Raw genomic sequence first — 13197 nt, 5'->3', positions numbered from 1 at the left:
TGCGTTGTGTGACGTCGCCGGTCACATGGCGAGCGTCAGCTGTGTTGCAGGAAGTGAAGCAGTCATGGCGACGCCTGTAGCGTTACTCTCTGAATCTGTGCTCGGGTGGTCTATTTTCACTATTGTTTTACTGGTGAGATACATGAATTATCCATTAGAAGTTGTATTTACTAGTATTACGTTGTTAGACGCGGTGTTCCCGTGTATATTCTGTCACGTGTTATCCTGCTCGAAATGTATCTTTGTACTAGTAACGGATAGCACACAATAGACCTATCTAATTATTTTGGTTATATACGTAATATCATAAACCTGTTGATGTTTACAGTTACGGTATATTTATAGACTTTTACTGAATTGTCACACTGAACCGTTTTACTAAAGTACGAAGAAATAGACCCTCAAATTTCAATAATACCGTGCAGTTTAGAGTCAAGTACAAGTGCATGTAAGCAAGTGTATTATTTAATTGTATTGCCATAATTATGTGGGTCACAAATATCTAAGCCACAAGTGATTGTTTGTATGGTTCATAGATATAGACATATTTCAGATATGAAGGTATTAATATACATTGATAAGTAATTGTAGGTTGCTCCCCCCCAAAAATAGAAACACAGCTGCTCTGGTACTGTTATTAATAGCTTTGTTTGTTTGAGGCGGGACTATCTGTTTGGTGACCAATGGCTGATGAGGGGAGTGTTCAGAAAATGTTATTATTTTATGTTCAACACATAAACCTGTTGATGTTTACAGTTACGGTATATATATAGACTTTTACTGAAGTGTCACACTGAACTGTTTTACTAAAATACGAAGAAATAGACACTCAAATTTCAATAATAGCATGCAGTTTAGATTCAAGTACAAGTGCGTGTAAGCAAATGTATTTCATTTTATTGCCATAATTATGTGGGTCACAAATATCTAAGCCACAAGTGATTGTTTGTATGGTATACATTGATAAGTAATTGTAGGTTGCTTCCCCCAAAAAATAGAAACACAGCTACTCTGGTACTGTTATTAATAGCTTTGTTTGTTTGAGGCGGGACTATCTGTTTGGTGACCAATGGCTGATGAGGGGAGTGTTCAGGAAACTTTTATTATTTTTGCAATTCAATTTAGTGGTACAGATATACATCACCTGTAAATATGTAATTTGTTTTTATTCTACCTGGTCGAGGTGTTTAATTGAAGTGCCGCCAGAGTCTTCATTTTCTAACTAAAGTGCATCCTGCTCAAGTTTAACAAGTGCAAAGAGAGCAGTATTTCCTGTTATATAATTGGTTCGGCGCATCCTGATTTAAATGCAGAGCGTTGGGTCATTATCTGACCAAGGCAGAATCTAATACGCACAGGGCTCTTAATTAATCCTGTCTGAAAACAGCATCCCGTAATCACAAGCTCATTTTAGCTGCGTCCTGAGAGCTTCTAGTGGATGTGTTTGGAATACGACCTTTCACTCTGAAACAAGTTCCTCTTTAAAGTTGTACTCTATTAGTTTTTTTGTTTTGTGTTTAATGAGATACAACGTAATGCTTTTCAGAGACAGCTGTCTCAGAGGCTTCTAAATCTGTAGGCAGGTCTTTCCTCTTCTTTCTAACAGAGGAACTATTGGCTGCTAGATCAGAAGTGCAATACAGAATCTTAATAGCACTTGTATGGCCTTTAAAGTCTGAAAAGGCCAGCTGTATGATATAAGTATAACACACATCGGTTTGACACCAGAGAGATTTAGGCCTGTTAAAATAGTGTCACGCAACTTTAACACAATTATTACAAATGATCACAAATATCAGGCCTCTTGTACATTTTCTTTGTAACACTTAAAAAAAGCCAGCTTTCGTTTTTGTATGTTTGTGATTATGAACAGGGCTTGACATATGGGTTGGTGGGGATTTACTTTTTAATTTTATTTGGTTACTCTTTGTGAAATTGTGTATCATTATAAAAATGTTTTTTTCTGTTTTTTGTTATTTAATGATATACATGTGAATGATACATTTATGACTAGCTGATATCTCTAATATTCTTACCTGCTCTCTGGTCCAAAAATAATAAAATAAATAAATAAAATTCGTTTTTGCACAAGAGATTTGTACATAGACAGAATTAATGTTTGTATACAAAACTAATTTGAAGCATTTAATCCAAAGCCTTTAGGTTCAGAAATCATGAGACTAATTTAAATGGATTATTTTGATGCAAATCTCAAAGTGTCCCCTGTATCTTCAGGTCATCTTGGCCTTCTGCTGGGTTTATATTCGGAAATATCAGAGCCGGCAGGAGAGCGAGGTTATCTCCACCATCACTGCGATATGCGCTCTGGCCATTGCGCTCATCACATCAGCCCTGCTTCCTGTTGATATCTTCCTAGTGTCCTTCATGAAGTACCCCAATGGCACTTACAAGGTAACCATATTCCTGTACAGAAAGGTTGTTCGTTGTTCAAACTCAGATCTGTGCTTGATTCAACCCTGAAGCTCCATTATCCATATTCTTGATCCATTGTTCATTTTTTCATTGTTCATAAGCAAAGTAATTTATAAGAGACTGAGAGCTCTTCACAATAAGTGATTTGGATGTCTGGAATGAGTCTTATTGCTATTGGTAGTTTACTCTCACCACTTGTGAAAACAATGGCATTTCTTTCCTAAAACATCCCATTATTCAATCAAATGCAATAAGAAGAGAGATCAATACGTCAGGTTTGAGTTCACAGATTGAATTGAGCACGTCTGTCTTTTACTTTGAGACTCAAATGGTCTAATGAGACAGTGGTTACTATGGCAACTGAATGGCATAATTAATGAGACCACGGGCCCACCATTCTTCCTTACGGATAATGAATAATTAAGCGTAGAATTACCTCCTCTGACATGAGATCTTTAATGAGTGCTTCACTTAGAACTTCCGTGTAACTTGGTTCCTGCATACAATGAAAGCACATTATGACCTGAGCCTGTCAATTTGTAAAATGGAAAAAGTACCCTTACCAAAAGTAATTTAGACCAGTGTTTCCCCAACCTTTTTTTAGTCGCGGCACCCTTTGGAAATTTTAACAAACTTGTGGCACCCTACAAAATAAATTTTGTCACAATATTTGAATTTCTAACTTCGATGTGATCATTTGAAAAGTATAGATATTCGGTACAACAGGGAAGAACTGCAGAATATAATGTCATACAGATATTTTTAATATTATTTAAAAAATGTGTCCATCAATGGTGGCAATCAGTAGGCTAATTTCTAATGAAGAGACCAATTTATATGACAGATTTTAATTTAGGCTTTTATACATATGTAAACATTATTTAATTACCATTATAACTAGCAATCTCACAAATGTTTGCTCACTCGGTATTTTTTAAATTTTACAGTGGGGTAATTTTGGTGCAGTAGCACGAGATAGCTTGATTTCAAACTTTGAATTGAATAAAAAATGACAAGTAAGCAGTCAGTAATAAAATAAGAACAAATAAAGAAATGAATAATGATAGCACAAATAAAAAAATGACGACAGGCCTTCGAATGAAATAAATAGCTTTTTAGTTTTTCAGGTAGGTCTAACAGTAGGGTTAAGATATTTAACTTTTTTTTTTTTTTACCAATTATCCAAATAATGTTTAGTCCTAGAAAGCTATTATTATCAGAACATGCGAGCATAACATAGCGGTTAGCAGATCAATGAATGAGAGGGCAGCGTTACCAGAGTTGCCCATATACCACACTATTGCAGACAGAAACAATAATGTACTACATAGATGTTTCCTGTCGGCTCAATTTGTGAGTGGACTTTGCTGTTCCAATTCGCATGAACGGTATACGAGTGGAGCGACTGAGCGGAGCACACGCACAGAGCGGGATAATACGCAGAGCGTCACACCACGTGATAGTGAAACCTGAGCGGTGAACTAATATTCGGCAGCCGAAATTTCGGTGCATCTAATTATTGGCGACATCATAAATGGATATTATATTATATTATGCTTTTTTGAACATTTTAGCAATTTAAAAATATTTAAAAAATATTTTTTACACGGCACCCCTGCTCTCGATAGACGGCACCCTTGTTGGGAAACACTGATTTAGACAACTTTTGCAAGTGTTCTGAAGTCAAATGGCAGACTGAAATTTAAGCTGTTATTCACTGTTAATTTGGCACTTTTCTGTAGCTCTCAAATCTAATTAGAACTTCCACATATTCAAACTCGTTTGCAATATATTAGAACTAAAGGCAATTTGAAAATGTGCACAAATGAGATATTCTAGTTATGACGAAACTTAAACAGTTCTATAGTATGGCTCCATATAGATGTCTTAAGATGCCTTTTTTCAATCTGGATCACAACAGTGTCTGCCTTTCATTTACTTTTTGAATAGGAAAAGCACCTCTGCATAATATCTTCTCTAAAATGAAAATCATAGGGGTTTACAACAACTTGAGGTTGAAGAAATGAATCCAGTATTTAAATTTTTGCACTAACTGTGGCCTGAGACTTTTAATTCCGGTATTTGTATTCGATTACATTACGGTACTATGAATGTACGGATGTCTTTGCAAAACACATGGATTGTTGTGTAGATTTGGGTGAGATATGAGGTTATTTCCATTGTTTAATAGTCAAACATGTTTTGACTATCAACAGTTGTCCGCAGATATGGCTGATCTATAAATAAATACATTAGAAATATCACAGAACACACCAGCAGTATATTCACCAGGCAGTGTAAATCACTACTCAAGTGTGTGTTGTCCAGAATAAATTGAGATTGCTGGCCTGGTTTTCATTTGAGATGGTGATCAGCCCTAGGATTGTTAAAAAGGGCTTGTAGAGGTCAAGACTAGATATAACTTTATCAGAATTAGATGGGATTCATTACTGGTTTCATTTCGTTAATTGGAAGTTGAGGGTTTTGAAGTGTTCTGAAGAAGACATGCAGACTTGCTTGATCATATCAGCGATCATCTGACTAGGCGGAGGAGGTTAACCTAAAGAGATTCTCAGTGACTCTGTCGGGTTAATTGGATCTCTGATGAAGCTGCTGATCTTTTTGTACCACCCTTCCTTAAAACACTTTAAAATTCATAGATTGTCTTGAGTCATAGAGCACTGTAGTGTAATGTAGTGAATAGATCAGCACTATACACAGAGGTTATGTGAATTGGAGTGAAGCAGAAAATGTTTTATTCTTACCATTATAATCTGAAAAGTCCTGATAGTACTTGATAATACCAAAATGTGCAATACTAGAGCCGTTTTGTAAACAGATCACACGTTTCATTCATACAATCAATGACAGCACAAATATGCAAGTACCGTTAGGAATGTACTGTACAGTAAGAAACGTCAATTTTTAAATACCCTGGATTAATTAATTGTTGTTAATTGTTATGCGTAGTGTAAAATATAAATCACGATAATCCAGGCATAAAAAATGCCTAGAGTTAATTATTTCTTAATTATATTAAGTTTTAAAAGCCCTATATAGCAGGGCTCGACGCTTACTTTTCTTTTTAGGAGCACTTGTGCTCCTAACTTAAAAAATTTAGGAGCACGTTCAAAATTTTAGGAGCACCTTCTAATCAATAATCCAAAATGTTATCAAAAAGTAGCCTTCCCATTACGAGGTGATATTTGACTCCTCTAACTTTATTAAAATTATGTCATCTTTTGTCAAATTCTTAAATTATATTTTATAAGCTTTTTAAAAATGGTAATTAAAACAACAGAATATGAGTAGAATAAGAAACAAGTTAAAAATCAAATGAAATCAGTATTAACAAAATTAATTTGTAGAGGTGGCACAGAAGAACACAAAAGTGGCTTGGTGTACTTTCAGACATTTAATGAGGTTCAGAAGTGGAATGAGTGCAATTAAATCCATGATGATATTAATGTTTTAAATATACAATTTTGAATATAGAAATATTAAATGATTTAAATAACTGAAAAGATACTTTAAAAATGAAACTAAAACTGCCAGCAGGTGGCGGCAAGTCACTGATTTTATCACTGAATCATTCATTCAATTGATTCATTCGAATGGCTAATTCATTCAAGAATGAATCAAGTGACTTTATGAATGGGTAATCATGAATCACTGACTCACTAGATTCGTTTAAAAAACCCCGTTAAATCATAAACGAAACACCGCTGTGTTTGAATGGAGATGCGCAGCGGCTCCGCTGTGTCTTTGTTTTAAACTATTTTCGACAACGAAATAGAGCAAAATCAGACAATAGTGTTATAGTCAGACAATGTAAGTCACTTTATATTATCTTCTTGTTTATTGAATTGTATTGTATTAAATCAGTATCACATTTACAAACTCCCTTAAAAATCATTCAAAGCTGTCACTCATCTTAGTTCATCGCAATCTCACATTTATAATCAACGAAGCTCTACACTGCGCGATGAATCTCTTATTTACACCCTGTCTACACTTTGCTTATGAAAGGATTCGTGAGATATGTCTGTGATACATTACTCAACGCTGCAAAAACACGCAGAAACCTTTGAAGCTCCCCTGAGCACAATCACAAGTATGATGATGATCGGGTCAGTCGCACTGGTGCTCCTAAAATAAATTTCATAGTCGCACGCAGTAGTTTTCAGTCGCAAATGCAACGAAAATATTTGTGCAACGAATATAAATACTATCTCAAATTGTGCAACTTGTGAGTACAGTTGTGTTTTTATTTATGTAAGTAAGACCTAATGTGGGGTTAAAATTGTTGCATGTTTCCAGATAATTAAATTGATTTTGAGCCACAAATAAACATAAAGAGAATCACAAATATTAAATATATTAAAATGATAAAAGAATAAAAAATAAGATATTCAAATAAATCCACAAATATGTTTTTATGTCGCAAACACAACTTTGCCTGAATACACTCTTTCTATTTGTGGATCTCATTCTATTTATTTGTGAATTTGTTTAATATTTGTGAATCTCTTTACATTTATTTGCGGCTCAAAATCTATTCATCTGGAAACTTGCGACAATTCTTTACCCTTACCCGAGCTATACAGGCCAAGAATATCCCAGAAATGCAAAATTTTGCTATCGACTTGTATAAAACTTGTTTGCCCTTGTTATAGAGTGCATATATGAGATACATCAGATATACATCAAATAAACACAATATTACAACGTACAATTGCACAAAAGGCTGCAAACGAACAGCGCGCATCTGAAGTGTCTCTGAAGGAAATAATGCATTATTTATCGGCTTTAAGATATCGGCCAAATTTTCTTATCAGGCCGATACCGATAACAGAAAAAATGAGCACTTATCGGCCGATACCGATATGGTGGCCGATATATCGTGCATCCCTAGTATTTATTCTAACTGTTCTAGGAAAATTACAGCAGATTCTGATGAAATACGCTCACCCAAATGGGTGGGAAAATGTCGTTTGATAATCGTTCTGAAGCTTGCTGTGATTCACGTCACATAATAAATCAGGCAGACAGGTGCTTTTTGTTGTAGGAGGTTGAGATGGAAGGAGCCATCAAGTCTTGGATAAACACGTAAGATTATGGCAGCGATCTCCTTGGCTCCGGCCTTCCGGTAATCCGTTTTTCTGATGTGACGATCAAATGTATCTCTTCCTCCAGTCGAGGAAGCTGGCTTAATGGGTAGAGGAACCTTCCCAACTAAACATCTTCTTAATGCAGCCTGTGCACGTAGGACTCTGTAGGTTTATTTCTGTTTCTCTGCCCTAAAGAGATTACAGCAATGATTGACAGGCCTGGGTTTGGCTAATGAGGATGCACTCTCAAATGCTAAACTTGTCGCAGTGCTAGAGTTTTCTTGATAAATTGTTGTTAAATCAGGCTTGTTTTGTTCCGCAGATCTTTGTTATTCTGTGGGTGTCCTTTAGAAACCCACAAAGCTAATATGCTTAAACCAGGAGACAGATTTGTGGCACCTACAGAGGCCTCAAGACGTATTTGGACATTTAAAAAATCCCAGTTTTGTTTAGTGTGTTGACTCATTTTCTAGTGAGATACTGTCGTCCCCTTTCTCCCTTTTTTCTTTTTTGAATAGCCAGTATCCTTCTATTAAGGAAGCATATTGGACTTGGGATTTATTTTAAAGGCTTTATTGTAAATAAATAAACTAATATAATTTTTAAACTTCGTGTTACTGTATGTAAAATTATCTGGTCATTTGTTATCTGATGCAGTGACAATTTTTAGCCACACTACCAATTTAAAAGTTTGTGGTCAGAAAGAGTTTTTTTTTTAAAGAAATGTATTTATTTCTTCAGCAAGCATGCATTAAATTGATCAAAAGTGACAATGAAGATATGTATAGTGTTACAAAGATGTTAATTTGTTACAAAACATTTTTTATTTCATAAAAATGCTGTTCTTTCGAACTTTCTTGGTACCATGATTACGACAAAAATATTAAGCAGCACAACTGTCTTCAATATTAAGAATTATAAAAAAAATGTTACATGAGCACCAAATCAGCATATTAGAATGACTTCTGAAAGATCATGTGACACTGAAGACTGGAGTAATGATGCTGAAAATTCAGCTTTGCATAATAGGAATAAATTACATTTTAAAATATATTGAAAGAAAAATGTTATTTCGTATTACAATAATATTTCACAAAATTACAGTTTTTACTGTATTTTTGATCAAATAAATGCAGCCTTGGTATGTGTAAAGCCCCGTTCACACCAAGAACGACAACGATAAAGATAACGATATTAAGCGTCCACACCGGCGAACGATATCGTCTGTTTATTCTAAGCGCACATGCGTCTGCCGCTTTAAATTCTTGAGCTCGTTACAGCAGGATGGATTCTGATTGGCTGTCAGTGTTTTATCTTTCATCAGCTGGAAAAAAATAATTTTGAAAGTGATCACAACAATATCGTTCCTCTGTATCGTTATAGTTGTGGGGTGGACTCTGCTATTCTTTAATATTGAGAACGATTTTTAGAACTATATCTTTATCGTTATCTGTATAGTTATCGTGCTTGGTGTGAACGGGCCTTAAGAGACATCTTTCAAAAACATTAAAAAATCTTACTGAAATATATGCATACATTACTAAACTTACATTAGTGTATATGTTTATTTATTTATATTAGATATAAACAGAAATACCATGATGAGAAAATATAATAATTACATTTTCTGGTTGCCCATGGTTGTGAAATATCAGGGAAGTTTAAAATAGTTATTTACATGCTTGGAAAGCTGGAAAATTAACTTGAAATTTCTATAAAAAAATGTCAGCTATTACAGCTAGAAATCTCTTTGTGAGTGTGATCTTTATGAAATGATTCTTCAGTGATCACAAGTAATTGGCAACGTCATTGAAATTCATAGGTCAACATATATTTGTGATATTTGTGAAATATCTCATTATGTCTCGACCTGTTTAGATTCATAAAGGCTGACTGCAAGTATCCAACAATGGAATTATGTTTTTCTAGTGCTCGTGTAGCAATTATGGGTTTGCTCTTTTGGCATGATGAAACGTTGAGTTATGAATGCTAGATGGAGTTCATCGAGACAGAGAGAGGGAGAGAGAGAGAGTGATTTACTGCGGCAAGGCAGACAGCAATTCTCTCTGGCATTTGGATCTACTCCGAGAACCTGTGAGTCATCAAAGTGTCAGGTCACGTTTCTGATGGAATCTCTGACACATTGGGAATAAAAAACACACTGCGCTTGGAGAGCCACTTCTTTGTATCATCACTGTCCCATGGCACCATTTGAAGTCCTGTCATAAAAATCATGTTTTACCTCACTGTATAGAGCAGTATATTTGTTGGTCATGTTTTTATCCTTTGAGATACATATCCTGAATCATATATTGTACTGTATTAATAATAATAATAATAATTTGTTGCATTTATATAGCACTTTTCTAGACACTCAAAGCGCTTTGCAATGTGAAGGGGGATCTCTTATTGTCTTATGGAGCAGTCAATTTAACATAATTTAGTATTATTAGTATTATTATAGTATTACTCATTTACTATATGCAAATGTAGTAAATTAATAATATACACCTCATAAGGTGTGCTATACACCTCATAATCATAAAACACCTGTTTAATGATATGGAAATCATTAATGATGTTTTATGTCTGCAACAGTAATATAAAATATTTTGAATTCTATAAAATTTTAAAACAAGCTCAGATATTTTATATTCTATTAATTGTGATAAATCAATCAGCAGTAATGTAATTCATTTGATTAAGAATTTTTAATCAACGGATAGTCCTAGAGAATCTTAAGAATTAAAATATTTCATGATTTGATTGAATGTATGCCAGTGTATTTTATACTTTTCTTCTGACGTTGTTGTTTTTTATAAATCCAGGAATGGGCGGCAAGCAATGAGACCCGGCAGCAGATCGAAAACACAGTTTTGTACGGCTACTACAGTAAGTACTGAATGACACTATTTTGGTGCAGTAAATTCAATTTTCTTACCTTGCATTTTAGAAAATGTACCTTTATGTGCCTTCATCATCTGCCCTTATTGTTTGAGTTTCATTGTGGGAGCCGGCACAGTCCAGTCCGCAGCTCATCGTTAATGTCCATTCACTCGGGTTATAAATTATGGCACGCGCATGATCTGACATCGGCCTACAAAAGCTGGCAGTTAAGTCGCTGGATGATTTTATTTGTGTGGAACCGTCTTGGTCAAATTAAGCTAAAGTGAGTGCAGTTTTCAGCTGAATAAATCTCGTCTGCGAGGGTAAGAAAACACATTAGTCAGTGACCTTTTCCGTGAACAAGGTCGGAAGGACACATGAACATGGTTGAACACATCTTTTTGGAACCGCATCCTCTCTTTATGACTTCATAGCGTTAAATATGTCCCAGTGACATGCATGCACGCTTTAATTGAGTCCTCCATTGCTTCCACTTTAAATAATATATTTTAGGAATGCTGGGAGCTGGGACAAGGTAACATAAAATTGAGTTATGGCACAGTTGCTTGATTATCATTAGAGTTTGCGAACAGATGCTGCGCTGAACAGGCCGTCAGTAGTAGAGCAGCACGGCGTCTGTTGAGCAGTGCCAAATGCGCTAGAGACAAGCTGTCAGCCAATACAAACCAGCCAATCAAAACCCCTAACTTCCATAGTCAGAAAAGCATCAGAAGATTAACAATGACAGTGCAGGTAGATGCGCCGCAAATCCCCTGTCCAGCTTTCGGCCCGTGTTCTCCAAGAACAAAACAAAATATGATTCGATAAGTCTATGAGATATACTTTGACAACAAAACTTTTGTTTTCGGGAGAACTTTGGAGTGCATAATGCTGTTTTGTAGATAACGTGAAGCGTTTGCAATGCTTTTACTGTAATATTTCAGAGTGAAACAGAATATTCAGTGTGAAACATCCATTTGGTTTTGATTGCATCATAAAAAGAAAAAATTATTAATGGTATAATGGTAAATGTATATTATGAATGTTTTTTGTTAAGGCTTTAAGGCTCATGCTTATGAGTTGAACAAAGCCCTAACCATAAGTATTAAACATTGATGTTTGACGCATATTGTGCTAAAAACATTTCAAATCATGTGGGTTGTTGAGGAGTGTTTTTTTTGTTTGTTTTGTTTTTTTGTTGTTCAGATGATAAAATCTTTTAAACTGAAAGAAGAACCTGAGGTGCCAGAATATCTTGAGACTTAAAGGTTTGATGCTTTTGACTTGGACCGATAAACAATCAGAACCACCCTGAACAAAATATTAATGTGCCAAGAACACTATAGTAACTGCACAGTAGCTTCCAGTTGTTCCAAACCTGTACGACTGACTTTCTTGTGGAGAACACAAAAAATATATTTTGTAGAATGTTTTTTCCCTCAGTAAAGTTATTTTTGATACCACTGATTTTCATTTTATACACAAAACTATTTAAAAAAATCTCCAGAATATGTTTTTTTGTGTGTTCCGGAGAAGAAAGAAAGTCACTGTATCTTTCACATAATTCATTTCATCTGCACGGCCTTGGTTATGTATGGATTTTAAAGAAAGTCATTAGGACTATAAAACAACTGTTTTTGTTCCCTTCAGAATAAGGTAGTGATAAATTGTGCACAATGAGAGCAGGGACATTCATTAAGACTGGATCCTTGGACTGTAAACTTTTTACTTTAGTGGCTTATAATGATCTAATCACAGAGAAGCTGGAAACATAACCATGTCTCTTGTGCAAAAATCTTTTTCCTTCTGCTTTTTGCTGTATTATTTTCACTACTGAGTATTGGTTATAAAATGTATAGTTTATGAAGATGAATTCAATAATTTATATAAAACAAAGCAATTGCCTGCTGGTGGTACACTGTATGTTAAGAACTTTTTTTTAAAATAATGAAACGGATAAAACAGATATCTGTGATTCAACCGGTAGACAGCGTGATTATGAATTCTAAAATGGAAGTAGATAAACTGTGCTTTGTTAAGACAAATTCCTCAGAGCGCCAGTTCAGACTGTACTTTTAAACCACCGACTTCCACATCTTGTGTTGTTTAACACACTGCTCTTATGATGTTCTCCTAATGCTTTGTTTCTTGTGTTGTATCGCTTCTTTCTTTGCTGTGGCATCCACAAAGGGTCTGATTGCTTCTTTTCGGGGTTTTCTGGAAGATCAGGGGCTGCTCAAAGAGACACCAGAATGCTGCATTTGTACTTCTGAAAGAAAATGAAGTTTAAAAATGAAAAGGAAACCCCAGTGTAAAAGTTTTTCCGACTGGAAAAACGCTTGTTTTGTTTACTGTGTGGAGACGTGCTGATATCGCGTTTGGTCTCGTTCTGTATCGCGTATCTTGTCAGTGTCTGCGCTTGCTTGGCCATTTGTTGCGGAGAAAATAAGGAAAGTATGTCCAGCTGAATTAATTTAGTATTTTGTTAGACGGGTATAAAAAAGCTTAGTTTACCCGCGGCAGCCGTCGCATGAAGGCCTCCTCGTGTGAAGACCGAAGAGTGTAAAGACCATCGACTCTACCGTGCGACTCCAAGGGGCGGGGACACCGGCAAAGGATAAGTATCGCTTTTTATTTCTCCTCTTTCCTATTACTTGTTTCACTTCTGTTTCAGTGTTTATAACCATTTCTTACTATGTGTAAGTAAGTTGTTCTTTTCTAGCATGTGTGTTTGGCAGTGTTATTTTTTTAGGATTACTGATAAACT

At 35.3% G+C, this 13197-nt stretch overlaps 1 protein-coding gene across 1 annotated transcript in view; it reads left to right on the top strand.

The window, feature by feature from the left end:
* LOC107573609 (probable lysosomal cobalamin transporter) overlaps nucleotides 1-13197 on the top strand; it is a 90785-nt gene continuing 77588 nt past the window's right edge. The window contains exons 1-3 of the mRNA XM_016260038.1: nucleotides 1-133; nucleotides 2236-2412; nucleotides 10373-10436. Of these exons, the coding sequence (XP_016115524.1) occupies nucleotides 26-133; nucleotides 2236-2412; nucleotides 10373-10436 (349 nt within the window). The 5' untranslated portion in view covers nucleotides 1-25. The remainder of the gene's footprint in view (nucleotides 134-2235; nucleotides 2413-10372; nucleotides 10437-13197) is intronic.

The sequence above is a fragment of the Sinocyclocheilus grahami genome, unplaced genomic scaffold (genome assembly GCF_001515645.1).
Source record: "Sinocyclocheilus grahami isolate Dianchi unplaced genomic scaffold, SAMN03320097.WGS_v1.1 scaffold1983.1, whole genome shotgun sequence".
Classification (NCBI taxonomy): Eukaryota; Metazoa; Chordata; class Actinopteri; order Cypriniformes; family Cyprinidae; genus Sinocyclocheilus; species Sinocyclocheilus grahami.
This window is presented reverse-complemented; position numbering and strand designations above follow the sequence as displayed.